At 37.6% G+C, this 26,679-nt stretch overlaps 4 protein-coding genes across 11 annotated transcripts; 2 read left to right on the forward strand and 2 right to left on the reverse strand.

Annotated features, from left to right (window-relative positions):
* Positions 1-231: 231 nt before the first annotated feature.
* On the reverse strand, positions 232-4,864 carry LOC103982786 (transcription factor LHW-like). Of its 2 annotated transcripts, none has more exons than XM_065106172.1 (7): positions 4,679-4,864; positions 2,743-3,262; positions 1,526-2,664; positions 1,331-1,432; positions 1,075-1,227; positions 875-1,000; positions 232-781 (listed from the first exon to the last, which is right to left on the reverse strand). In XM_065106172.1, the coding sequence occupies exons 2-7, from the start codon at positions 3,257-3,259 to the stop codon at positions 623-625; spliced, it is 2,196 nt and encodes a 731-aa protein (XP_064962244.1). In that variant the 5' UTR covers positions 3,260-3,262; positions 4,679-4,864; the 3' UTR covers positions 232-622. The 2 variants fall into 2 exon arrangements, with proteins under 2 accessions (XP_064962244.1, XP_064962242.1); XM_065106170.1 differs by having other exon boundaries at positions 2,743-3,317; positions 4,679-4,818.
* Positions 4,865-9,651: 4,787 nt separating this feature from the next.
* LOC135585469 (pyridoxine/pyridoxamine 5'-phosphate oxidase 2-like) lies at positions 9,652-12,871 on the forward strand. 7 transcript variants are annotated; one of them, XM_065106173.1, is made up of 7 exons: positions 9,652-9,852; positions 9,914-9,963; positions 10,036-10,093; positions 10,173-10,205; positions 10,644-10,739; positions 12,120-12,287; positions 12,573-12,871. In XM_065106173.1, exons 1-7 carry the CDS (start codon positions 9,766-9,768, stop codon positions 12,672-12,674), a joined length of 594 nt encoding a protein of 197 aa, XP_064962245.1. In that variant the 5' UTR covers positions 9,652-9,765; the 3' UTR covers positions 12,675-12,871. The 7 variants fall into 7 exon arrangements, with proteins under 7 accessions (XP_064962245.1, XP_064962249.1, XP_064962246.1 ...); XM_065106177.1 differs by having other exon boundaries at positions 12,623-12,871; XM_065106174.1 differs by having other exon boundaries at positions 12,123-12,287.
* An 860-nt stretch (positions 12,872-13,731) lies between these two features.
* On the reverse strand, positions 13,732-20,956 carry LOC135610992 (probable trehalase). The gene is made up of 12 exons (XM_065106180.1): positions 20,804-20,956; positions 20,119-20,723; positions 18,978-19,097; positions 17,595-17,710; positions 17,382-17,482; positions 17,192-17,301; positions 16,787-16,859; positions 16,027-16,194; positions 15,835-15,922; positions 15,018-15,129; positions 14,665-14,878; positions 13,732-14,138 (listed from the first exon to the last, which is right to left on the reverse strand). The coding sequence occupies exons 2-12, from the start codon at positions 20,721-20,723 to the stop codon at positions 14,049-14,051; spliced, it is 1,797 nt and encodes a 598-aa protein (XP_064962252.1). The 5' UTR covers positions 20,804-20,956; the 3' UTR covers positions 13,732-14,048.
* An 884-nt stretch (positions 20,957-21,840) lies between these two features.
* Positions 21,841-25,799, forward strand: LOC135610993 (replication factor C subunit 2-like). Its single transcript, XM_065106182.1, has 7 exons — positions 21,841-22,065; positions 22,180-22,286; positions 22,403-22,504; positions 22,609-22,804; positions 25,016-25,144; positions 25,230-25,424; positions 25,499-25,799. Exons 1-7 carry the CDS (start codon positions 21,919-21,921, stop codon positions 25,607-25,609), a joined length of 987 nt encoding a protein of 328 aa, XP_064962254.1. The 5' UTR covers positions 21,841-21,918; the 3' UTR covers positions 25,610-25,799.
* The last annotated feature ends 880 nt before the right edge of the window (positions 25,800-26,679 follow it).

Raw genomic sequence — 26,679 nt, forward strand, 5'->3', positions numbered from 1 at the left:
TTTGTAAATGCATGCATCAGAAAATCTTATGTAGCCGCACGATGAATTGTTTGGATTGCATTTGTTCCTATCTTTGCACGCATAACAGGGATTCCAATCTTGTTCATTGATGTCAAACACTGTAGACACTTTCACTGCTTAATAATCAAACCAAGGAACATATAATACCCATAATTTGGTGAATGTAGGAATAAGCCAGCTAACAGCACTGAAATTGAGCACACGATCACATGTTCAAGACCAAATTCTATAGTTCCAACAGGTTATGTTAATAACTAAAGGACAGAGACTTGACAACTTTACATGGTTAGAACAAATAAATAAGACAGTTGCACCTGACCGACATTTTTTGTGCACACATGATGCCGTTGCCAAATCTATGAACCACACCTTCAAGCCTAGACATTCAATCGCTGCACATGTATCACCACAAACCTCCTATCTATCTTCTGTGGCATCCATGTCTGGCTGCCTTCCTCAACATTGAATGGTCATGCGTCCCTAATCATGCGCCATCCTGAAGGCAGGACGCTCATCTCCAAAACTTCAAATGCTGCACTTGAGATACATCTGGCTTCAAGCATTTATAGAACTAATGGATCACTGCAATCTGTCGGATAAACTAACTGGAATAGACAGGAGATTGATGATGACTTGGGAACATCGGAGCTCCTTTGTTAACGACCTTAGTTGCCAGATCACCAGATCGCAAACAGCTGTTTTGTTGTAGAAGTTGAATGAGTGACAGAAATATATCCATTCTAGTCACCTCCCGGTTTGCCTACAGTGGAATAGAATCATAGTTGTCACTAATGAACATGCAATATATAGAACATGTAAAAGTTTATTTTTTCTTGCTTCAGGTGAAACCTACCTCAACCAAGAACCTCGCCCATATTTTACATTCACGAATTTCCATTACACCCTTTAATATTATCAAGCCGAATCCACGTATGATATCTGCTATCTCAAGAAAGAGTCCTCGGTCTTCACACACCATCTGCCGGACACAATATGTCCAGTTCTCAGATACTTGCTATTAGAACTTAGAATTTTGCTTTCAATGATATTTACCTCAACTAGCATTTGGCCAGAGGGTGTGAGATCCTCAACTATTATTGGGCAGACCATGGTTTGCCCTGCAACTTCATATGCCCACGTTGCACCACCACCACTGGCACCACCAGGATTGTCCTTTAAAACAACACCACTCTGCTCACTGATAATCTACAAATTTCACATGATGAATCAAAGAGGGAACAAAAAGACATGTGTATCAACACTGCTCTGCAGCATATATATCTAAAATAATAATATAACTAGTTTGTACCTTGGGCTCATCAGCTTGTTTGAGCTTGTCTGCGTACTTGGTGACACTTTGCAAAAATAGCATATGTTTGATTGTTTTGTCCAACAAAGCATCAATGCTACACTGTAAGTACAAGAGAAAGCTATATGATGAAAAAAAATGAAGTCGAAATTTCAGGAAATTTGAAAAGAAAAAAAGAAAAAAAGTGAGGTATACCTTTGCACCATTAGGCACAATCTCTCTTAACTCATTCAGGCGATCTTGTATCTGCTGACGATCTTTTGGCCTTGGCCGAGTACTTTCACCAGGTCTTGCCCTTTTCTTAACCTTTGCAGCTTCTTCAGGCTTCTTGGACTGACTCAGCACAGAACTCTCTGTGTTTATACTGCAGCTATCATCAATCCATAAGCGTATGTTGGAATTTGACGGTGCTTGTTTCACAGATCCATGAACAATCTCAGGGTTACAATGAGGCAACAGCACATCAGATGCACCGTTCATGAAAGGAGCACATACCGAAGGAACCTGATTCATGTACACCGAAGGACCACCGACACTAGTAGAAAATTGATGCTCCAAATTAAGACCAGAAATAGGATTAGCACTAGATCTATAAGCGGAAGTTTTACTAAAATGGTCACCAGCTATAGCATCCAATAATTGTTGAAGACCAGACTCTGAGAAAAGCCCTTTATCAGTGGCATGAATTGAGCCCGTCTCCATTGCTGAGTAGCAATCTGAAATACCAGCACTCATATCTGAACAACTGTTATGGTCAACTGGCATTGTTACACCATCCCACAATTCTTGCACAAGGCTGTTTGCCCTCATATTTAACTCCATGCCATTAAACTGGTCATTATCAGAAAGTAGTTGAGTGGGTGGTATTGAAGAATTCTCCTTACTTTTACTTTCTAACACCAGCGAATTAACTGCAGCTAAAATGGAGTTCTCAGCTTGCTTCACATTTATCCCGGTAACCATGTTGCAGCTACTCTTATCACCTTCAGACAAGCACGATGACACAGACATCACATCGAGCACACTCTGATTGATTTGCATGGCCGCATCATCCATAACATGCTCAGGTTGTTGATCACATAGGCGAGTCACAGGGACATCTTCAGGATGGAACAATGAAGAACTTTCAGGTGTCAAGTCTGGATGATTAGTGACAAAATCATTTAGATATTCTGACTCAAAAGAGTGCATTAGGCCAGAAGGTTTTCCACAAGATAGATCGCTCGAAGGCAAATGTAACCTCTCTGCACCATAAATGAAAGCTTTGACAACCTCCGAAGATTCTGCTTTATTAATGGAATCATGCAATGCAAATTTGCTAGATGATGGAGCATCTGCACAAAATTCATCAAATATAATCATACTGTGAAAAGGGAAACTTGAAATTGAATGAATTAAGTGAATCCTCATACCGGATGACAGCCCTTGCTCCATCATTGGAAAAGTAATAATGCTGTTGGAGCAATTACCAGTCTTCAAGTATGTTGCACCTGAATTTTGTGGACGATGGGAGATAGATAGCAATTTGGTGTTAGGTGAAACCTGAACTTGAGCTTGGAGAGTGGAAGTGTTGTGTTGTTCTGTGAAATAAAATGAGGAATCTCTACTCATGATGGGTGTCTTCTGTAATGAGTTGCAGAAATCCCTAGAAGCACCAATGGAACAAGAAGTTGGAATCATGCTGCCTTTATGAGAACCAGAACCATGATACGATCCCAGATAGAATATACTGGGAGACTGAACTGGTCCTCCAGTGGGATCCAAGTTAGTCAACTGTTCACCACAGGCTTCATGGAATGTGTCAGTGTTGTGATAACAGGAATAAGCATCTCCAGAAGAACTCGTAAGACCAAATGCTCCATGCTGATAATGAACATCCATTGTTTCATGAGCATCTACATATTGGAAATCTCCAGCTGCACCTTCCATTAGCTGAAATGAAAACTTGGCTTGATCAGAACTCTTAACTTTCAGGAATATGTTATGCCTGTACCATAGTGAATCATGATCAGCATCAGACATGATTAAAATTATGTTTTTAAGATATGCTTCAATACATAGGAAGAAAAGGAGAGAGGCACTTTGGCTTTAACTTGTATTCATTGGCCTCTGTTATCTCTTTAATTTTTTCTTTGTCATTGAGACATCCATAAGGTCCGTGACAAAACTTGAAGACAAGCAACCAATCACACATATATTACAGCCTTCTTAAATGTAGAACCAAGAAGACAGGCGAGAAACGACAATTGATCAGGAAACAGAAGTATAGTTCCACTTAGATTTTGAGCAAGAACTACTACAAGCATGATAGTAATGGCATATATACTTTCACTTGCAACTGCTCCAAGATTCTTTCTCCATGGTAAGAAATAGAAGACGTTGGCAAGTCTGAAAGAACAACTATTTCTGTAACTACTAGACATAGATTGTTAGTCAATTTGAATTATCACAAAGCTTAATCCACAAGTAACAAGAACCTACTGAACGGATATATATCCAGACAAAATCTAGTAAATCCAGGTGGGCATTATCTAAACCACCTAGTATCTCAAAATAATATGAAGAGCACTTGAAAGCTAAATATTTGCTAAACGAGGAAACACACTAACATTAGTCCTGGAGAATCAAGCCAGAAATACACTTTATTATCCAAAAAAAATGTACTCGTCAAGGACTTAAGCCAAGTATGACAGAAAATACTGAACTAAATTATGGTTCCAAAAAAAGAGAACACACACAATCATAAAATTAAGAAAAGAGTAATCCAAATACACAAAGCCATATTTACAGCTGATAGTTACCCTTCTCCGACAATGTCTGTTAGATCTGGAATTTTGAAGGAAAATTAGTGATGGCTGAGGTGCAAGAAAATACTTTTCTGGCATGACAAGAACCTACGGCTTCAGGAAGAACCACAATGTTTTGTCTCACTGTTGCCGGGGCAATAAATAAAAACCTTTTTACCAGGGAGAGCATTTTTTTATTGTATTAGAAAGAGGAAAGCCATTTATGAAGCGTAAAGCAAACAAGATTTTAGCGGATAAGGAATATTCTCTTTCAATCATCATTCTCTAAACCAAAACATGTAATAAGCATCGATCAAGACAAATATTGAACAGTACTTGAAGAGGATCAATTTTCACTTGAAGCTCTTTTCCGTTCACGTCATCCTCCAACAGTTTGGGGACTTGGTAGACAGAATGCACAAGAGAAGAAACGAGCCAAACCCAAGGAAGCTCACATCAGTATTTAGCACAAGAATACAAAGATTCGTCGAGACACGGCAAAAGATGACTCGAAAAGATTCCAAATTTAGGGATCGAGTACAATACAAGAACTGGTAGTTACCTGGAATGTTGGCGGTCGAGGAACTAGACCAGAGCTCGCACCACCACGGCTCCGCAGGCGCCTACCTCCACCGCCTTTTCCTCACAGGGTAGAGAGCACCAGAAGCGAATAGTGGGCAACGAAAACCCTAAAGCTTTCGCCTTTGGAGCTCACACTCTCTCTTCCGCGCCCGCTCTCGGTTTCTCTTCCTTTGAGGAGGAAGGGCCGGTTCAAGTAGCTCTCGGGAAGTGCCGCGTCACGACAAATTGCCAGTTAACGGGAGTTGGGACGTTATAACGGAGGCGGGGGAGAAAAAGATCGGCGATCTTTTGGCGAGGGCTTTAATTACTTAGTATTTGAGAAGGTAATTGACTCGCTTAATGAATGATAATTAAGGGGTAAAAATATGGATCAGAGGGGCAGTGAATGTGATATCTTACCCATTATGGAGGTTAAGTTGATAGAAGAAAATTACTCCCAGTATAAATTTATACAAATATTCGAATATAATGATAGGAAAATTTTCATCACAATTATTCAAATATTAGCTCATTACCACAGGAAATTTAGAGACTCCTTACAAAAATAGAAAAATAATCTCAGGTTATTTGGTCTAAAATTTTAATTACAACATAAGGAAATGCCTAGAGAAACCTGTCCTAATTTGTATATATATTTCTTTGAATATTTAAATATTTCATATATGCAAACCAAAATTTAAATATGAAAAATATCATGTCTTATTTTCATCAATTATTTGATTCATATTTATTAATATATCTGAAGGGAGTATTATTGTCAGCTTGACTTTCAAAGCTATTTATTAATATGTCAAGAATCAACTGACTATGATGATTAATTACAATGAAATATTGGTATTTTTTTAATTTTAAGATTAGATATATACATATATATATATATATGTATATACATACATATATATACATATATATATATATGTATATATGTATATATATACATATATATATATATATGTATATATGTATATATATATATATAAGCAAAATTTTCAAAAAAAAAAAAAAACACTGATTTGAATCTGGTGAAGTAAAGGAGAGCCAATGATTAATCTTGAGTATGTGCCCCTCTTTACTCCAACACAAAGGTGATAAGAGACTGGCACAGCAAAGTCCTTTAAACTGTCTCAAGTGCAAAGTGACAAATATGTCAGTGTATTTTTACTGCATAATTCCACCATGTTGGGACAAGTCTTGTGATTGATCACATCTTCTCCTTCAACTTTTGACACAATTATTTTGTTAGGTCATCAAAATCCAACTGAAAATAAATTATCATAGCTTTTTTTTTCTCTTTTCTTTCTGATTAATTATGTTCTCATTAGTGAACAAGATTTAACTTTCACTATAATAAATTCAGAGATAACAAAAGTGTGGAGATAATATTATACTTAGAATAGACAGTGTTTTGAATACATTATAAATGTTGAGGATTTGAAATTTTATTCAATAAATTTTTTGGGGATCAATCATCCTATCTAATAAAAACTTTGATGGTTGGTATGAAGATTTTGGAATCAAATCTTGTATTCAGTCCAAATATTTTGAATGTTATTAGATTTAAAATGTATTATATGCATGAATTTTGAAGTATAGTACATGCCTAGGATTATATTGGATGAAGAATGAGAAGCTATATCTAAAAGTTGGAGTCTTTGTCTAACCTAATTACCAAGGTATGTTCCATCAACACCCCTAGAAAGGACATCATCTTAGGATTCAGGACAGCATATTTCAGGAAAAGAAATCTTTTGGAGTTAAATTGCTCTACATTCAGAACAGTTCTTGAGGATGTTTTAGCAACCCTACCAAGATGGAACCCCTACTTGTTTAGTGTCCTTGATGTGAACCCAACAAAACCCTCTCTCTCTCTCTCTCTCTCTCTCTCTCTCTTCCTCATGAGAGCATCAATTCTTGCATTCCTGTTGCAGCAAGTTATCAACAGAAGTGTCTGACTCTTTATACTTTTGAGAAAGAACAGCATAATGGCACCCTACATATGCAGTAAGTTGAGGCAGTACTCCCCCTCCCTCCAAAAAGAGAATAGATTAAGCTGTACTATGTCAATTCTCTCTCTCTCTCTCTCTCTTATTTTGTGTGTTTCTGAGAACTAATTTTGTTTGGGACAGGAAGCCACCACCCTCTAACTTTAGGGATCACCTGTCACTCTCTCAATGGGCCACAAGGCTAAAGTTCTCTGTGCCTATGGAGAACAAGGTCCACAGTCACATAAAGTGTAGGGAATATCCATCAGAGTGAACATAATGTCCATCTAGAGCAATGCTGCTTACCAGAAGAATTCACTCAGAAACCAAGAAATATATGACCCCCTCCTCTCTTTACTATGATAAGCCCCATACAACATAAGAATGTTGACTAAAACCTTGGCCTACACAAATCCAACAACAAGAAGAATAAAAGGAATAGATCTCCTTCCACAGGGCTGGAAGGGTTTGAAAGACAAGAAACCCAAGATGCTGCTGGTCTTTGCTCATATGCCAGAAAAGAGGACCACACAAGTTATTATCTTGTTCTTGCTAATCCAATCATGCTTGCTCACCTATGATTGGGAGCCTGCTGAAGGAACATTTCTAGGGTTTCCTCTTTGCTTGTCTTGAGTGAGCCCTTGTGACCACGGACATGGTGGTCTTGGGACCTGCCCATGACTCTTCTTCATCATCATCTTGTGGGTGGGGTAAAGCTTGGGGAGGGGGAGGGGTTGGGGTGGAGTCCACCACTGGTTGCTGCAAGCACAAAAGTTGTGCCCATCATTCTTGGCATCAAGCCCTATGATTCTGTCTCCTCAAGCTTCAGAAGGTGTCTCCCTTGATCATGGCTGTCCACAGCAAGGTCAATGGCCTCAGAAAGTGCTGCTCTCCTTGTGTTTTCACTCAGTTTTCTTTTGCAGAAAGAGAGCAGGTGAAAAGAGGGGCAGGGTCTTACTACCAGTGTATGACTACAGTCTACAGACCATAAAAGATAACTCCATGTGAGTTCACTGGAGAAGACTGAATGCTGCATGGAGTAGTATTGTCTTGGTTTACTTGATGTGTGCTTCTCCACTTGGCTCCTGCTGACTAAAATTTAGTATACTCCATTAATCAGCCATGCAAATCTTGTGTCAACTTTTGTAGCTACTTTGGTTTTCTTTTTATGGTTCTTTTATTCCTTTCTATTAGACATAATAAAAGTTTCTTTTGTCGTTCCAAATAATTATACTGTAGAATGACAAGGTTTTCCATAATTCTGAATGGAAACTAGACTTTATTGTTGGCAGTTCTCCCATCAAAGTAACCTAGACATGCATGAATGCTCATAGCAAAGTCTGCATGATAGTTAATTAGCTGCAATATGATGGTTGGCATGCAAGCCTACACTTGTATGTTCCCTTTGTAGACCATCTCCCCAAACAGTGCTATGCATCTTTTGGAGTTATAGATGCTGGAACTTCACCTTTGGATTACCAACAACATACTCTCTCAGTGATAAGTAGGCTCTTTTAGTACGCTAGACAACTAGATCGATACATCACTACCTGTGTTGCTGCTGTTGTTTCTTTGGCATAGGATTCATAATGACTTTTAATTCAAGAAGGGGTAGAACTTACTTTAGGTTGTTGTGGCATCAATTCAATCGACACACTGATACTGCGATGAAATGCCGTCAGTTTCTCTTCATTTTGATCTCAGGATTGGGAGAGAAGCTAAGATTAGACTTGAGAATTTGAATGGAATTATGGATGAAAAGATGTGATGGGTTAAGTGGTCACAGATTATTTAGAGTACCGTATCATCAAATCATGTGATGATTAATACTATGTTATGGATCGATCTATAACACTTATGCTATGGACCTATTCAATTCTATATATAAGTTTATGATTAAAATATTTTTAAATAAATTTATATATATTGTTAATATATTATATTTAAAAACATTTAACTAACACAAATGAATTCAAAATAAAATTTTAAACAGGTATTCATATTAGAGGTGGAATAAGAATTACCAAATATAAAGATTGTTGTATCTGTTACGGTATCTTTAAATAAATTTATAATTTAAAAAAAAAATATTATAGGCTTATTTAGGAACACTATAACTAAGGAATTAGATAAGTTCATCATATGGAACGATCTGTAGGATGTAATTAGATATTGTTCTAACTATCTTATTACGAGATGTTTTAGGAATTATAAGAAATGTGGATGTTATTTGGAAAATATAAAAGGGTATTTTACCTTAAAAAGTTTTTAATATTAGATTTTTCCGAATGATATCCCTTAATTATTTTTTATTTAAGAATTATTTCATTAATTTGATAAAAAAATACTTGACCTTCTATAGTCTTCGTCTCCGATTGTCGTTGCTTTCGTTGCCCTTAACCATTATAATTTTCATCGTTATCGTCATGCCTTTATTTCTACTACGAGTGGCATCTCTCCATCCTCGATGCTCCTTTTTCTTGTCGCGATGAGCACACCAATGATGAATGTAGTCTTAATATAGTATCATCCCATTGGCAACAGTTTTATCCTCTCTTTTTCTTGTCGTCGTTGCTTCCACCCCACTATAAAGTGGCATCACTCGTTCTTCCCCTTATTCTATTAACTAACAAAATTTTTTTAAATTGATAAAAAACAATATTGTTACGTAAAAATCAATTAAAGGACATCCATTCATAAAAACTCCAACATTAAGGAGTTTTCTAGATAAATAACCTAATATATAAAAGGACATCACTCGGGGCATTCTACCTCAAGTAAAAAAAATTGATGATTGACTATTGTATCTTAGTTGTGCAATTAAAACAATAAACCCAATAAACACAAGAAAATAACGTATTAATGGCCATACTTAATAGCGAATAATCCAAACCACAAATTACTTGAGCTAATGCAAGATCTAGTGATGTGTTGCCACGTACACCCATCGTCCTTTAAATCGTAACCCAGGTCGTGCACGAACAGGAGCGAGAGGACGGAGGAGCGACACGTCCATCGCCGTGTTCTCGAGGCCGAAGCAAAAAAAGTAGGAGAGAAGGAAATAGAGGAGCATAGCTTTTCCGGTATGGCGACGGCAGCGTCATGGAAGCCCCTCCTCCTCAGAGCCTTGGACTCCAACGCCCACCTCAAGCACTCTGCCTTCCTCCAACTCGTACTCCCCCCTTCTCTTGCTTGCTTCTCCTATTTGATTCTGATCGAAAATTATGTCGCAGGCGACGATCGGCTCCAACGGAAGACCTTCCAATCGGACGGTCGTCTTCAGGTAAGATCCGTTCTCTTCTTGCTTCATTTAGATCGCAGGCGTTTGGGTCTGAACCTGTTTTGGGGTAATTAGAGGGTTTCAGGAGGATACCAATGTGATTCAGATAAACACCGATCGTCGCAGCGCCAAGGTGAGGTTTTACTTATCTGGATAGTGAAAGGAATTTCATTTCGCTGAACATTTGTGCTTGTTGTTGTTGATCGGAACAGATCGAGGAGATTAAGCATTGCCATTTTGGAGAGGTAATTGGTTTATGAGGTATATGATAGTATGCGTGTTCGATCTTTTGGTTGAAGCATGCTTAGCATCAGTAGTTGCAACTGAGTTTTTAGGAAGAAAGTGTATAATTTGGCATACGAATCTCAAATCAACATCCATAATGTTTGCTTCTGTAGGTTCTGTAAAGCGAGTACTGCAATTGCTTTTCCTTTCCTTGCATTCGCTGAAATAGAATGACGAGGCAAAAATCTCACTTCTGTAAGGATAAATCTGCATCGAAAGATGACTTACGATTCAGTAAATTATGTAAACACCATGTATCATCAGAGGCTTTACACCTCCAATTATATCATCACTGGATGAGATTCATTATTTATTTGAGTGGACTGCAAATTAAGAAGATTTGCACTAGAGGAGTTGGATTATATGTTAGGTTCTAATGCTTTATGATTCTTTTATAGATATGTTGGTACTTCACTGAATCGTGGGAACAGTTTAGAATAAATGGAAAAATTGACATCATCGACGGAGCAAATTCAGATGCTTGCAAGCTGCAGGTTAGGAGACAGCTTTGATCCTTAACATGATGATCATTTGTTTACATTTAAACTAGCATAAAATTACTGATCACATGAGATGCCATCCTGGATTGTCACTGGCATTGTGTATGGCATCTATTTGTCATCCTGGGTTGCCATATGGGACATGGAAAGTATGGCTAGAAAGTGCCATGTAAATATCATATGAGATGCCACATTGGATGAATCAATTAATTGTGGTGTACATATAACACTTGTTGAACTTTAGCAAAAATGCAAAATGTCCAGAGGTCTTTTATAGACATGGCCTTATCAGCAGTTGTTGGGTGAGCTGACAGAGATACCCACAGGTGGGCTAAGTGCTATCAATAATTTTACAGATAGGTGAAGTAAAATCAGGTCATACCACAAATGGGAAATCTGTTATTAAATCATTAAACTGATACAAAAGAAAAAAGTTTGTTACTATATCTTAGAACATTTTTTTCATTGTTGATTTTAAGCACTGTAGTATTTTTTTGTCTGTTATTTTAAACTGAATTTAATGTGACACTATACTGAAGTTCTGCGCATGGTTGCTTGAACACCTGTTATGGCACTATATAGTGTCATTTTAAGCAACATGTCCCTATTTTTCTGTGCAAAACAGGTCCATGACTGGACACCATCATTATCAGAGCTCTTGTCTAGGGGAGAGTGGTAATTGTGAGCACAAATCCACCTACATGAATTGACACATTCCTTTCTTAAAAAATGAAAAGACTATAATCAATTTTCACATTAAAGAATCTTTTGTTGTCTTCAATAAAGATCTTTAGTTCTAGAATGGAGGGAGATACATAGATCATTGATTTTTTACACTTTTTGAAGGATGAAAACAAGCACTAGACTTGGACAAATAGGGGAATGCTAGTATGACAAGGACATACATTACAATAGGAAATGTACATGGCCTTTGGTTATAACTAATTTAGTTGTGCCGTGGTTTGGGAATCTTGTTCTCATCCTCTACCTTTTTTGTTTTTAATGCTGTTCTGAATTGAAGCATTGGAATCATTCTGTATGTTTAGTTTCTTGAACTTTGCCATTAAGTATGTCATTTATCTTATAAGGGAAAGGAGTTAAAATTTTTCCATAGACGTTCATACATTATGTATTCTGCCTATGAGTTATTTCTCACTCTGGAAAAAAATAGTAATGGTCACAGTAAAGAAATAAGATTACAAAGGCGATCCATCTCTTTCAAGCATGCTGCTAATTTCAAGAATGTCTTGTCTTCTTTAGCATAATGCACAAAGCATTTTGACTTCCTACCCAACCAAAATAATTAATTACTTTATCTCCTCAGTTCAACTGATCTTTAGCTTTGACAATACAAACAACTATCTCTTGATGCAGCAGAGGGAAAAAGCTTGGTTTGCTAGTTCTCTCAAGTCACGGCTACAGTACTTAGCACCTGCCCCTCGTCTTCCAGATATTAGCAATGGCTCTGGCGAAGAGAATCAACTTGACCCATCTGAGGGCCCAGTTGAAGCATTTTGCCTTTTGCTCTTTGATCCAGAACAGGTTAGATAGTCATCAAGAACTTTTATTAATTAGTTTCATGGTGCAGAGCTTCTATGTAATTTATTAGATTGTTCATTGGAGTCTCATAAAGTTCAATTTTCCATTTACAAAACAAAATGCCACCACATTCAGCCTCTCTTCTTAACTTGTTTTTCCCCAAGGCTTCTATTTAATATCAACCACCTAATTTTCCTGAAACTTTTCGATAGTTTTGTCAATGTGCTGCTCAGTTCTATCAATGTTTTTATTTAATTTTCTTTTTGTACTATCATCTGTTGAACTCAGGTTGATTACTTAAATTTGAAAAGCAATGAACGATTCATCTTCTCATCCAGATCAAGTGAGCAAGGATTCAAATTGTGGATGTCTGAGAAAGTCAACCCATGAAGTCATGTAACATGTATGTGTCTTCTTGACATCAGTTGTCTGATAAATTTTCCTTTCTATCTCAGTTAAATTTCTCCATTCTTTTGGATCATGTTGGGATGATATTACCCATCATTTCTCCTTAGGAATTGTGTGATAGCTTGGTTGCTGAAATTGCTTCTGTTCTATTAGAAATTTTCTATTCCCGTGTTGTCTTATGGTTCTTACTTTTAGAACAAATCCATGAAATGCTATTTCATCTAAAAGTTGCTTCGACCTTCTTGAGCCATTTGACATTGTGACAAAAAGAAGCCCTGGAAAGCATTCCCATACAGGCATGCTTGCATGATTCACAAGCTGTTGAGACATACTTGCACTTCACATTCTTAATACTTGGTTCTCATGAAAAAATATCTTATTCCATGAAGTAACCTCAAACTGCGAATTGTTTTCCCTCTCAATCTTATGTTAACTCCCCAGAGACAAATCACATTAAAGATTCAAATAAACATTCCTCGTGGAAAGCCTGAATTTTATTTGATGTCAGCTGCCCCATTCTTATTAATTGTGGTCTTACGTTATTTCTCCTTATTATCTTGTGAGTCAATATATTTCAATTATGATAAAAGATCCATGTAGCTAATCCTAAATAATTAGGATTTATGATTTTGTTGCTGTTGTTATTGTAGTATCTTGCGGATAAATTTGTGATATATATTAAGGCATAAGAAGTTGGTGTTTGGGAGGCCATTCATATCAAGCTTTAGAATTATGGTGATGGAAGTTGACATTAATCCACCTAGTGAATGAGAAAAGGAACAACACGAGAAACAACTATGATACTCTATACTTTGAACATCTTCCCTCACTTACAAGCTTATATAGTCATGGTGATAAGATTTTAATTGAGATTTATAATTTATCCTGAAAATGCTTGATAAGGGGTTTGACACAAGTCAAGTTAAAGATACAGGATATTGAGAGGGTTACCACTTATCCTAAAAGTAAATTCAAACTTATGATCAGCTACCATATCACGAAATAATTATGATATGACTATCATTCATCACAATAGCAATCACAACAATAAGGTCGTAAAATCTCAATTATTTAGAAATTATCATTCATCACAACAAGATTGACTTATTAGGAAAGAATCCACTTTATATATAAACTGACACATCGAATGACAATGTGCTAATTGTCATTATTTTACTTTGGCTCTATAGCCTACATTTTCCACACTCAAAACCAACCAAACACACACCTAAGTTGTTCCATATGAACTATAGTCTCTGCCTGATCTGAAACAGGACAACAGAACTCGAGAACTTGTGAATATGTTTGATATTTAAGCTGAGAATTGTAGTCCAATCATGAGCATCAAACCTCTTCTTATGAATCGCAATCTATTTCTTTGTCGTGAGGCCAACCAAACTCTTCCAGAAAAGCAAGCACTACACCGTTGGACCAACCAAATCCAGTCTGCAGTCACAGTGCACACAGAATAAGCAAAAAAATATCATCAAAAGAAAATGTAGTATGAGGAGAATAGGTAACATAAAAGATTCAGATATCTCTTAGTGGATGCCAGACAATCTACATGTAATCGAATGAAGATATGATTCTTGGAAAGGGAGAATGTAGCCATATGGGTTTGGCTATTTCCCATCTGTAGTCAAAATATTATGTATGTCCTTTCCCATTGATAGAAGACTTAATCAAAGATGAAGTTAATGCTGAAGTTATCCACTTTTGTAACATGTGCTTTGCCTCTTTTCCAAGGACTATCTCATCAGCTAATAACATATGCTTAGGAATACTTGTGAAGATGTCTAAAAATTTCACTCATAAATGGTATTCAGAAGGACTAAGAAGGCATCTTTTTGAAGAAACTTGAGTGTTTCTTCTATGACTACATAATCTCAATGCAGAAACCAAAAATGGCACTGAAAAGTTTGAGATAGATCAAATCATTTGTCAACAAGAATAACTTGAATGGGTTCATTACCTGAGGTTTGTATTCCCCACCTCCACCAATCTTTCCACAGGCCTCAACGTCATATTTTTCATGCATGGCGCCAGTTTTCTTGTAGGCAGCATAATTTGTTCTGATCCACCTGACAGCAATGTCTTCAGCCAAAGACCTTGCCTCTTCAGAACCAGAATTAGCCAATCCCTCAACAATCATGTGTTGCAATGGGGCCCAACCATTTGGGAAATCCCTGCTCCAACAATCAACAAAAACTTGCATTGTTATTATTATTTATCATAAAATAAGAAAATAGTGATTCATGGTTTCAGTTCCTTTGGTAGATCTGTTCATGGCAGTTTGACGTCTAGTTACAAGAAGACACAACTTACCATTGTTGCCCAGTATTTGTCAATGAGGTAGCAATTCCAGCAGGCTGAAGTAGCCCTGAATTTTGGAGGCTTTTCAGAACTTTCTCCACCTTTGGTCCATCTTTATAAGCATCTGAAAGTAGAGTTACAATTTTTTGGACAACAATTTAAGGAAGTTAATAATTTTGAAACACTCATTCTTCACATAAAAAGTTAAAAAGGTTCATCCTTTTCTGATATGGGCTTCTCCACGAAATCAGATAAAAATATTTACACTGATATACAGCAATATGCAGCGTATACATTAGAGGTTCATTGTAATATAATTTGGAATTTTCTTCTCATATACTACATTTAACTCCATAATCAAGTGTCACAATCATTGACAGAAGTGATTCAGACGATGACAGCTCCATTGTAGTGTGTACTGTTGGTAAATATCTAGTGACCCCTGGTTAAATACCTCTAAATCATATTTCCTTGTTCTCTGGTTATAACAATTGGAGAAACGAAGCCTGAAACAACTTTCTTACCTAGGATGGAACACAATAAAAAAGCTCTGTGGTACACTTTCCAACTCTTCAATTTGCTCAATCTGATTTTGGAGTTCCAGACAGAAAATACAGATAAGCGTAAATACCAAACTCACTTGTAGTTATGGATAAGTTGCAGTCGGATGCAACATAAAACATTAGGTGTGCTTTAATCTTCAAGTAAAACAATGGTAGATATATGTGATGAATGGATTTAATGCTTCTGCACTTTAAACCTCAAATAATGTGAATGTTCCTCTGCAACATGATAGTCTTGATTCAATCACAGAGAGATGATGACATACCTGAACTATATGCCCCTATCCACAGAGGTACGAAGTTAGAGGCAAATATATTATGGTTTTGGTGGTGTGCTTCCCATTGGTAGAATTCCTGGAAAAATGCAAACAATTTAATTGAAATATCGTCAACCAACATACATAGCTAACATGTTTCTTCTTTAAGAGGATAAATGAGGATATAAGGGAGCAGTGCACCTCAGAGTTGCTCTTCCTTATAAGCCAGTAGTCAAGCCATTGGTCCTTCTGTGAGTTCCAAAAAATGGACGTTATTGCTACTCGCCGTGCTTTCGAAGCTGCCAAGAAGCTTTGTGAGGTCACACTGTCCCCAGTGAGTTTTGCAAAGAAGGCTATGTCAGATTCCATCTGTTACAACAAGCAAAATTGCTGCTTCAGGTGTTGACAGAGAATAGAGTATCAATCTCAAAAGTTCCATATAGTTCAGAAATTACATATACATACTAACAATATAAAGTACAAAGAACTAGAATCATAATTGGCATCAAAACAGAATAACTGGAAATTCCATAAACCCCATTCCTATGGAAACAACACATATATTTGTAGGCAGAAGGCTGGACATACTGATCTTCCCTATAGCCTGCATCGGCTAGGACTAAATGCTGTGTGTCAATCCATATAGATTATGTTGAATCTTATTAGCATATCAGCAATAACATATATTCTCCAGATAAAAAAAATATGCCCCTTTTATCTTAGTGCAAGAATGTATTTCCTTACCAATGTGTTCAATGATTGGATAAAAATAATTGAAATATCATCTCAAGAGAGTTTGTACCTTTCTGCTGTTAAAACACTATTACAATCTTCACATATGAGATTCAAGCAGAATACTGACAGATTTCGAAATAGTTAGCTCTTTATACTTATGTCACCAGATAAAACCATAAAAGCAAAGCATCTAACATTTAGAAAATGGAAATCTTGCTTCTGATACCTTGTATATGAAAGCATTTAGGTCCACAGGTATGATTGATGTTGTTTCTAATGTTGTCAAGTCAGATGAATTGCTGCAGCAAACAAGAAATGCCAGATGAGGTTACACAGAACTAGCTGCTGAAGCATCACTTTTATAGCTTGAGTTACTAAAAATATTTGGATAAACTGCAAGGTGTAGATGACTTGCATCCAGCTTAACAGCATAAAATATAAGGAAGGCTTGGAGATTGATGAGTATACAAGTAAAAAATAAACACCAAATTCAAAGTACTGCAAACATTAAATGAACTATATGCTACAAAGAAGATGTATTAATTTAGTAAAGTTGACTCTAGGATCAAATAAGACCTAAGCAGAATTGCAAGTTCAAGATGCTATACAAGTACAACAGGAAATACATAACCTCATCCATCGTGAGCTGAAGTCCCATCCCGATTCAGCAGTTGAAGCAAGTTGGTGGTAGAAGTTCTTCTGATGAGCAGCAGTTGAAAGCTTGGAAGCAGATTCTTCATCCTACGAGAAGGTAGCAACTTTCGTATCTGATGCATTATCATTATCAAATTAGAAAAACAATACATGGAATTGAAACATACAGTAGTAGCAGATTCTGGCCGGGGTTTGTTCCACATAGCATTGTAGCGACTGAGGGAGTGTTTCTTTCCACGTGCAACTTGAATGGTCACCTTATGGATCTCTGTATCAATTTTTTCAAGAACATTGGATATATCCTAATCAAAATAATTTAGAAACATAGCAATAAACATAGTAAGGGAGGTAAGTTTTGGATTGCAAGAAATGAGACAAACCTGAATTCCAGAACTTATGTTCTTTGAGCAATAAAGGAAGAGATTGTTTTACTAATTTCAAATCGCGAGTTTTCTTGTATATTTCCAGTATCATTGAACTCAATAGTGGAGGCTGACTGCATAAAGTTCCACATGTTCAAACTTCAAAATGGAAGACAGAAACATTCAAGAGCAATTACTAGAATATAGTAGACGGTACATGTCAATGCTCATCAAATTTTATTATATATGGAATCAGTGAAAGCATAATTCTTGGTTGAATGAGAAATCATCAAAATCAATTTGAATCTAACAATTCCATGTGGTCTCTTTCCAGACCATCAAGTTTCTGCCTACCAGAAAACAGAACAGCTTGATATAATACCACTGAAACTAATGTAGATCACATCAAGCCACATAACTTAGCAGATAAAATGCCATTAGTCTCTCTATGCTGTCTTCAGAAAATATAGAGTATAAACTTCTGTTAAATCTTGCCAAAAGCCAATTCTTAGCAAGCTCACAAATGTGCTTCTACTATAGGCATAAGTGGGAATGGAAATTTTCCTTTTGTTATTTGGTCTACAAGTTGTTTTGTTGATATGAAAACAAACTAAACTGTTTTATTCACTATGTAAATGGAATTCCTAACCAAATTTGTCTCTTAATATCTTTTTCCTTCATAAGAAATCTTATGTATCTTAACATAATGTAATATCATAAAGTAGTTTAATATCTTATTTAAAAATGGAATAAGTAATTTCTTGTTTATTACATTCATCTCATCACAAACCTGCACTGACACAGGCTCGTGCATTAGGCTGCCTCTTTCATTAAAATAAGTTAAACTGATTCACCTTTCCACGGACATGGTCTCAGAAATCCTCTACATCTTTGAATAGAAACCATATCGTGCTAAGTAAACGAACATAGTATTACAATTTATTCGGCAACAAATTGCTAAAGGAGGGTATAGAACTGGTACTAAATGACATACTCTGGGTCATGTAGAATAAAAGAATATTTTGGGTCCAAATGATACCCTTTCTTAGTGCAAACCACAGTCTCAATAGATCAGTATTGAACATTTAATTTGAAAGTAAAAACATATATTGCTTCAAAAAAAAAAAAAAGAAGAGAAAACATGATGAGGAATATCAGCTGCCGGAAAGTGGAAATACTACATATGGCCACCCCATGTGAAATCTAGCAATAATTTTCCTTAGTGTAGAAGCAGTTAAGACATTTTGAACCTCATCCAGGCTCCCTTAACTGATCTTAATAAGTGATCCCAACATAACAGAAGATACAGATTTCAGAAATAAATGCAGAATGAATGCACTTGATGTTTCAGAACAAATTGATGCACAATACCACTGAAGGAAATGAGCTAAAGATCCGCACCTTCGATTAGTATAGTATGCTCTTGCACCATTCAAGACGAAGCCATACTTTTCAATAAGTGAAAGAAGATTGCGCACTATTTCCTTTGCAGTTTCATACATTTTGCTGGCTAGTAAGCCCCTGCATAATAAGACATACATAAATGAACAACATTGCTAATTTTTACAGTTATTAAAACCATATTGTATCGGACGATTTGATGGGAAAATCCATTATCCGACTCTAAATAGACACATCCAATTCAATTAAAATATGAAATGTTTCAAAAAACTAAGTAGATGGGCTAACCCTATCAGTACTTTATTAAAACTTAAGCATAATTGGTCCATTTCTAGCATATGCAAAAGATAATAATATCCTTGCAATTCTAAATAAAGTTGAATCATAATAAGGGGTATATAAATAATATCAACATCAAATAAAACAACTATCTTCTCCTCAATCCCCTTTCTTTCGTTGTCATGCTTACTTTGAATATCAAGATGCGAAGAGGATAAACAAGAGAAGGAAAAGAAGAGGTAAGGAGATGGAGGACAGAAAGAACAAAAACAGAAGAAAAAGTGAAAAAAACGGAGGAGAGGAATGAAAAAATTAAAAAAAAAACTAAAGAGAAACAAAAGAAAAAAAAAGGGTGAGAAGACCAAAAGTAGGGATAGGAGATAACAGTTGCAAAAAGGGTGAGCAGTCACTTGCATCAGGTGAAAAAATATATCTTGCTTGGAAAGTAAGCCAAAACAGCTCATCGTACTATATAGATTGCATTTCAATAGCATTCCTCTCTCTCTCTCTATATATATATATATATATCCTGATTTTTAGTGAAATTGTCCCAGTGTGGAAATCGAAGATACCTCCTTTGCTGCTTAGTGTCATCCACACTGTAAGATCCAAGTTTGATTTGAAGGTGTTCATGAATGAAAGATTAATGAACACAAGGATGTCTTTAAAGTAATAAAGATTCATGTGAATTGTCTACCATGGTATTCTTTCCTAGAACTAAATTTAACGCTCTCGTATACCAAAACTACCTTCCATCAGGTCACAAAATCCTCCGATGAGCAATTTGATGAAACCAACATAAGATGCTTGTGAAATTGGAACAGAAGGAAAGAGTGGGTGATCAAGATCGTCATCAACTGACCTGATACTCCAATAGGAATCCCAGTAATAAACCTCCCTGAATCTTGATCCCGGCACAATGACCGATCCGGGAAGCGAAAGCAGCGTATGCAACTCCGGCCGCTCCTTCACGTCGTCGGCCTCTCTCCGACTCAAATTCTTCCACAACGCGTGCACCTCCAGCGCCCAAGCTCTGACCTTCGGGTGCTTCACCTTGGGCAGGAACCCCTCCGGCTCCGCCACGAAGTCGGCGGGCGCCGCTTGCACCAAATCCGACCCGGCCGCGCCAAAATACTCGTCGACGAATCGCTCCAACTCGGGGGCCGGCACAACGCCAGCGACGTTAGGGAGCGCGGCGAAGGCCGCCTCGACCTCAGAGAGGTTCCGTTTAAGGGGAAGGTCGACGTAGAGCTTGGGGTCAAAGCCGTCGGAGCCGAGGGTCGCGAGGGCGGCCGATTGGAGCCGCTGGAGGAAGGCGACGAGCGGGGTTGTGGCGACGACAGCAGCGGAGGCGGCGTCGGGCAGCATCGCGGCGATCACGAGGAGTAGAACCACAGGAGGAGCAGACGGCGGTTTGTAGGAGGACGTTTTGGGATTCGGGATCGAGGAAACCACGCACTGCGGCATCTGCGTAGGAAAGGACGGAGTATTATTCTAATCGTTCGGATTCGTTCCCCGCTTTCCTTGGGTTACACATTTATACTTGCCTTACGTTCGCCGTTGACCGCTTGTTGGGACCGGCGGGAGATCAGTCTTCCCTTCGGCAACAGCCGTGGCAGCCGCCGCCTCCGAGCGGGTGCTGCATCTTTCGTGTTCCGTTACCTGAGAACACAACGTCACGGCCACCTCGTCACTACTAATTCAACAGGTTGGAATTATTAGTGTGATAATTTACATCATTTTCCCGTACCATAAGTTATTATAATTAAATAAAAAATTATGTGTAGCAACATAATTATAATTAAACATTTTCCAAAAATTATCTTTACGAACTTCTAATAAACTATGGTTTAGCTATAATTACTATTGTTATTCTTCCAATCGTTATGACCAACGCTTTGTTTGACTACTCGTGGAAGCATTAAAGAGTGCGGTGTACAAGAAACAGGAAAGAGAAAGGTTGCTTTAGCGAGCGGAACAAAGGCAGATGACTTCTAATGGTTGTCGATGTCTGTGTGTGCTGTAGTGTTCCACGATTGATGCTGGAGAATCCTTCGGAGCAACTCCAAAGACTTTGACTGAAGAAAGCTCTCCTTACCTTCAAATCGATTGGGTCAACAAAGAAAAATGTAGTTTCACATGAGACACGTAAACCCAACTTAATCCCACGTTATTCAATCAAGTATATTATTTAACTTCCTTCTACCGACCTATCATGTTAGAAAATTGATCACATAAATGTCAAATTGATACAATTCCTGCTAATTGAATTATGTATGTCTTTGTTTGACAAATTAATATGAACACATTGGAGAACATTTCTTATTCATACCTATCTTAGATTGACAAGTAAAGAAGATGGACATCAATTATTGCGCATTGGGAACAAATTTCAATATTGTAATGCCTATTTTCTCTCATCTTTGAGAATTAATAGATAATATTGTAAATCCAAATATAAATATTAATTAAGATTAAAGACGCACACAGAGACGCAATCGCAGATGTGACAAAGCCCGGCCCAGATGATGTCGGGCCTCGAGTCTGAGGGAAGGGATTGGGCTTTCTCCTGGTGCTTGCCCTCTCCACCAAGATCAGGGTTTTTGGCTCCCGCCCACGGTTCCTCTCGTCCCTCCGCTTACCGGCGACGCGTCCAAAGTCCATGGCCTCCTCCTCAAACCCGTACGATGTGCCCTGGGTCGAGAAGTATCGCCCATCCAAAGTTTCTGACATCGTCGGCAACAGCGACGCCATCTCCCGCCTCGAGGTCATCGCCCGTGATGGTAACATGCCCAACCTCATCCTCTCGGTAAGCTCCATCTTGCTCCTCCTTTCTCCTCTCCGATGCCTCACCGAGAGCGTAAAAACTCTCAAACCAAGCAATGATCTTTGCGTCGATTGACCTCATCATCTCCGGTTCTAGGGCCCTCCCGGCACCGGGAAGACTACGAGCATCCTTGCCCTCGCGCACGAGCTGTTGGGGCCTAATTATCGTGAGGGCGTCCTCGAGCTGAATGCATCTGACGAGAGGTATCCTTCAAACCTTTCGAGATTTTGTGCGTTTGTGTATGTTTGCTCGATCTGTATTTTCAGGTCCTTTAGTAGCAAATATTGCTTATGCGGAAGAGTCTGATGGAATCTTGCAGGGGTATCGATGTAGTGAGGAACAAGATCAAGATGTTCGCCCAGAAGAAAGTGACGCTGCCACCAGGCCGGCACAAGATTATAATTTTGGACGAGGCAGATAGGTAAGTTGATGATTTTGGTTTATCTTTTAGTGCAAAATTTCATCTTTTCCTGCTTGTGAGTGTTATTTTGGTGATTCTGATCTGACATTGGGAAATACGTATAGTATGACATCTGGGGCGCAACAAGCACTGAGAAGGACGATGGAGATATATTCGAACACCACGAGGTTTGCTCTGGCATGCAACACTTCGTCTAAAATAATTGAGCCCATCCAGAGCAGATGTGCTCTTGTTCGCTTCTCAAGGTTATCAGATCAAGAGATTCTTGGCCGCCTTATTGTTGTGGTGGAGGCAGAGAGGGTAGGTAATCTCACTTATTTCATCTTCAGTGCAGAAATGCCTTGGTAGTGTAAATCTTCTGCTGACAATGCCACATTATTCTTGTATGCTCTTGTGTGATCTTTGAGAATCTTGTTTAACCCTTCTTATAGGGTTGTTTGAAATAAATAGTTTATTTGAGATTTTCTTTAATGGACGTGAGTTTCACCTTGTCGCCTATATAAATTTTATAGCATCTTGTCTGGAGTTTCTGGCAGTTTGTCTGATTTCTGTAGAGATATCTGTTACAATTAATCTTAAGTTTCCATTTTCTTAATTTTTTGCAGATGCAAAGTTCATTGTATCATGTAAATGTTTGTGTTATAGATTTATCATTGACCTCAATGATTTGCTTGATTTTCGACTATCCAGGAGATTTTACATTGTCCACCCTGTATCCAATATTTAGTTCTCATTATGTTATTATCTTGCCATTGAGATAATAAGAACTTTATATCTCACTTACCTTAAACTAGCAGACAAATGTGCGGCACTCTCCAACATGATCTAGCTACTTTGTTGTTGTGAATAGTATAATACACTTCTTTGTCAGAATCCTTTACTTCTTCAATTTACTTGCAAGCTGCTATTACCTTTTGGACTACATAAAACACATCTCTGATACACATACGGTCAGCTCTTGTATCTAAGATTAGATATGTGATTTTGTCTTGAGTTTGGGCAACTCATATTTATTCTTTGCTCTTAACTAAAGTTGTAAAGAATAGTTTAAACTACACATAATATGATTTACCCTTTCTTCATGTTATGGGAATATGTGTGATTTTGCTCATTGCCTGGTTCATGCTAAGAATGATAATGAACTTCTGATAGAGTAGGTTCACTGATTGAAGCAGTATAAAAATTTTTGCTGAGCACTTGCATATTTAGTGAAGAAGCATATGCTTTTGAACACAAATTTGTGATGCAGTGTGTGCTGACTGAACTCATGAAGGTAACCTCACTGTACATAAATTTGTTAGTTGGTTTCAAAAGTTTGAGATATCTGGTCCATTTTTCATTTCTGTGGTGGATTGCAGTACTATATTCTTATGAATAAGCTTTCAAATGGCTATCCAGTACTTTTCTTTTCTGAATATTCGAAACAAACCTTTTATAATCCCCAATTTTTTGCTTTTACTTTTTATGTACTTGATACTGTCCTATCCTTGATCCCATAGAGCTACTCGAAGTAGTCTGTTTTACGATGCCTCTTTGTATGTCAGAAATCTGAACTAAGCCTGATTGCCATATGTAGGATTTAGAAAAAAATAGATGAACCCAATTCATAAGAATCCCACCAATGAACCCAATGCATTAGGCTCCCACTAATGTTGGATTTAATGTACACAGTTTTTCCTGTTATTTAGGGAGATTGTTTTCGAGACTCCGTTCCTAATCTCTCACAAACAAGTAACCTTACCGTTGTATGAAGACTCTCCCTCTGATTGGACCTTTCTTTATTTTACTCTTCGCATCCTCAAAATTTCTGAGCCCAGGGAGGTGGCTTAATGTCATTGCCATAATTAATGTTTCATTTTTTTCTCTGAATGTTGCATTATAGAAGCTTATCTCTTCTCTTTCTCCTGTGTAGGATTATACTATATCAAGCAAATGACTACTATTTGAGATCATGAAGTGGTACATGCTTTTTTCCAATATATCACATTGGTTGCATCCTATTCTTTTTAGAAACTGCAAGGTAACAGTGAAGAAATGCAAAGAAGGGAATCTTTTTTTGGAAGAACTATTTTGTGCTTAAGATTCTTTATTAGAAACTTTAGATAATTTACCAAAGGAATAACCTAATAAGTCAAAACTTCTAACTATCAAGCTTATCAACTTCTCCAGAAAGCTTAAACCCAAGCCAAATTGTTCTATTCATTTCTTATTCCACAACGTTCTTATTTGCTAACATTGAACTATTGGGTGTGACAAGGATGCATACTCATCAGGAACTAACATATGGCTATCGTGCACTAGTGAAAGTTATCTGTGCGGCTTCACTTGCTTTGTTCTATATGTAAATTTTGCTTTTTTATTTAACCCTTGTATATTTGTTGAGGTTACCCTGGTTCAACAGTTCCATCGTAATTTGTGATAAACAATTTGTTGTGAGGGGCATGATGGTGTTTTTGATAGAACCCTAATGGATTGTGTACAATTAATTGACTTGCTGTCAAATTTCAATAGGTTCCTTATGTACCAGAAGGCCTTGAGGCCATTATATTTACTGCTGATGGCGATATGAGGCAAGCTTTAAACAATTTGCAAGCTACTTTTAGTGGGTTCCGGTTTGTCAATCAGGAGAATGTGTTCAAGGTTTGATCAAGGATCTTCAAATATTCGTCATTTTCAAAATCCATCGATTGTTCTATGACAATTTATTTGACAATTTGATTGACAGGTTTGCGATCAGCCCCACCCTCTGCATGTAAAGAATATGGTTCGCAATGTGCTTGAAGGAAATTTTGATGATGCCTGTGCTGGCTTGAAACAGCTTTACGATCTGGGTTACTCCCCCACTGACATAATCACCACTCTCTTCCGAGTTATCAAGAACTATGATATGGCTGAATTTTTGAAGCTGGAATTCCTGAAGGTAAAGAATATTATTTTCTTTTGGTTTGCCCTAACTTTGCACTAGACCATTCTTTGACTTCCTGCTGAGTTCAGGAAACAGGATTTGCTCATATGAGAATCTGTGATGGTGTGGGTTCCTTCCTCCAGCTCTCAGGCCTTTTGGCGAAGCTTGCAACGGCCAGGGAAACTGCGAAAGCTCCATAAACACTTGTTTTTCTTGCCATCCTGTTTCTACTCTCAACTCCTGAAAACTGTATTCTCTATGAAAAATCTAGTCATGAAGAGCTAGACACTTGTAGGTGGCTGACTGAACCTTGTTACTCTGTTGTGTTTAGCAAATGGCTTTGGTCTCAGTGCCAGATTCTAGTAAGAACAATGGCCACATTTATGTTCATTTCCATCTGCTTGTCAAGTTCCGATAGCCATTCTACTTGTCAACAACAAGAGGCAGGAATGCTTATGCACATTTCTCTCTCTATCCAGTTCACTGCTCACTGCCTGTTTACTCACTCCATAATACAGCCAAGAAATGTGTACAACCTTGTTGAGATGCAGTGCACCAAAACAAGGGTTAGGTTTTGACTTTTAATTCATCTCATTTAAAAGGATAATACTGTTAGGATTAAGTAATGTACTGATATGCACATGAAAAACACCCCACTGTACAGTCATAGAATGAGTAAATCCTTTTGGAGATGCAGTACACAAAAGGAAGGGAGAGAGAGAGAGATTTGTTGTTGCTGTTTGTCATCGGAAGGAGAAGCTCGATAGCCGTGTCTGGTTTTGCGGGATAGCATCTCATCTAAGCATCACTTATTTTCTTGCATCTCTCATTCAAATTTTGTAAGACATCCCATCAAATCCACTTGAGAATCCAACACTAACCTTGCAATGGACATGAATCAAACTCCGAAAACATTATTCGACTTTTTCTATCATTGGTGATTAATATCGTAATATAATCTCAAATTTAACGAGCTAATTACGCGGGTTCTGTCATCCCTGTTTGTGATCACTAGCTATTATTACATCTAACCTACTATTTGGTAGGTAAAATTGACACTATCGATCACATCATGATTTCGAAACATGTTTGACATCGATGCATGGATGTAACTCCTTTCCCTGTCCTTCTCATTTCTCTATTCTTCTTCATGCCTGCCACGAACAATTCACAAAAGCTTCGCCAAGTTCTTGACAAGAAAATTGTTAGGTGGTCATAGTCAACTTACATCATCCAAGACTTAAATCGGTAGGTTCACGAAACCTCTAAT

This window comes from Musa acuminata, chromosome BXJ2-4 (assembly GCF_036884655.1).
Source record: "Musa acuminata AAA Group cultivar baxijiao chromosome BXJ2-4, Cavendish_Baxijiao_AAA, whole genome shotgun sequence".
Classification (NCBI taxonomy): Eukaryota; Viridiplantae; Streptophyta; class Magnoliopsida; order Zingiberales; family Musaceae; genus Musa; species Musa acuminata.

Coding starts and splice junctions, on each gene's coding strand:
- LOC103982786 (XM_065106172.1), bottom strand. CDS start 3,259: ATGGAAGGTGCAGCTGGAGATTTCCAATATGTAGATGCTCATGAAACA. Junction 2,665..2,742: donor GGAGCAAGGGCTGTCATCCG/GTATGAGGATTC, acceptor AATTTTGTGCAG/ATGCTCCATCATCTAGCAAA. Junction 1,001..1,074: donor CTGGCCAAATGCTAGTTGAG/GTAAATATCATT, acceptor TGTGTCCGGCAG/ATGGTGTGTGAAGACCGAGG.
- LOC135585469 (XM_065106173.1), top strand. CDS start 9,766: ATGGCGACGGCAGCGTCATGGAAGCCCCTCCTCCTCAGAGCCTTGGAC. Junction 9,853..9,913: donor ACTCTGCCTTCCTCCAACTC/GTACTCCCCCCT, acceptor ATTATGTCGCAG/GCGACGATCGGCTCCAACGG. Junction 12,288..12,572: donor TGCTCTTTGATCCAGAACAG/GTTAGATAGTCA, acceptor TGTTGAACTCAG/GTTGATTACTTAAATTTGAA.
- LOC135610992 (XM_065106180.1), bottom strand. CDS start 20,723: ATGCCGCAGTGCGTGGTTTCCTCGATCCCGAATCCCAAAACGTCCTCC. Junction 17,302..17,381: donor GGCCAGAATCTGCTACTACT/GTATGTTTCAAT, acceptor ACCTTCTCGTAG/GATGAAGAATCTGCTTCCAA. Junction 14,139..14,664: donor GTGGGGAATACAAACCTCAG/GTAATGAACCCA, acceptor CTGTGACTGCAG/ACTGGATTTGGTTGGTCCAA.
- LOC135610993 (XM_065106182.1), top strand. CDS start 21,919: ATGGCCTCCTCCTCAAACCCGTACGATGTGCCCTGGGTCGAGAAGTAT. Junction 22,805..25,015: donor TTGTGGTGGAGGCAGAGAGG/GTAGGTAATCTC, acceptor AAATTTCAATAG/GTTCCTTATGTACCAGAAGG. Junction 25,145..25,229: donor ATCAGGAGAATGTGTTCAAG/GTTTGATCAAGG, acceptor TTTGATTGACAG/GTTTGCGATCAGCCCCACCC.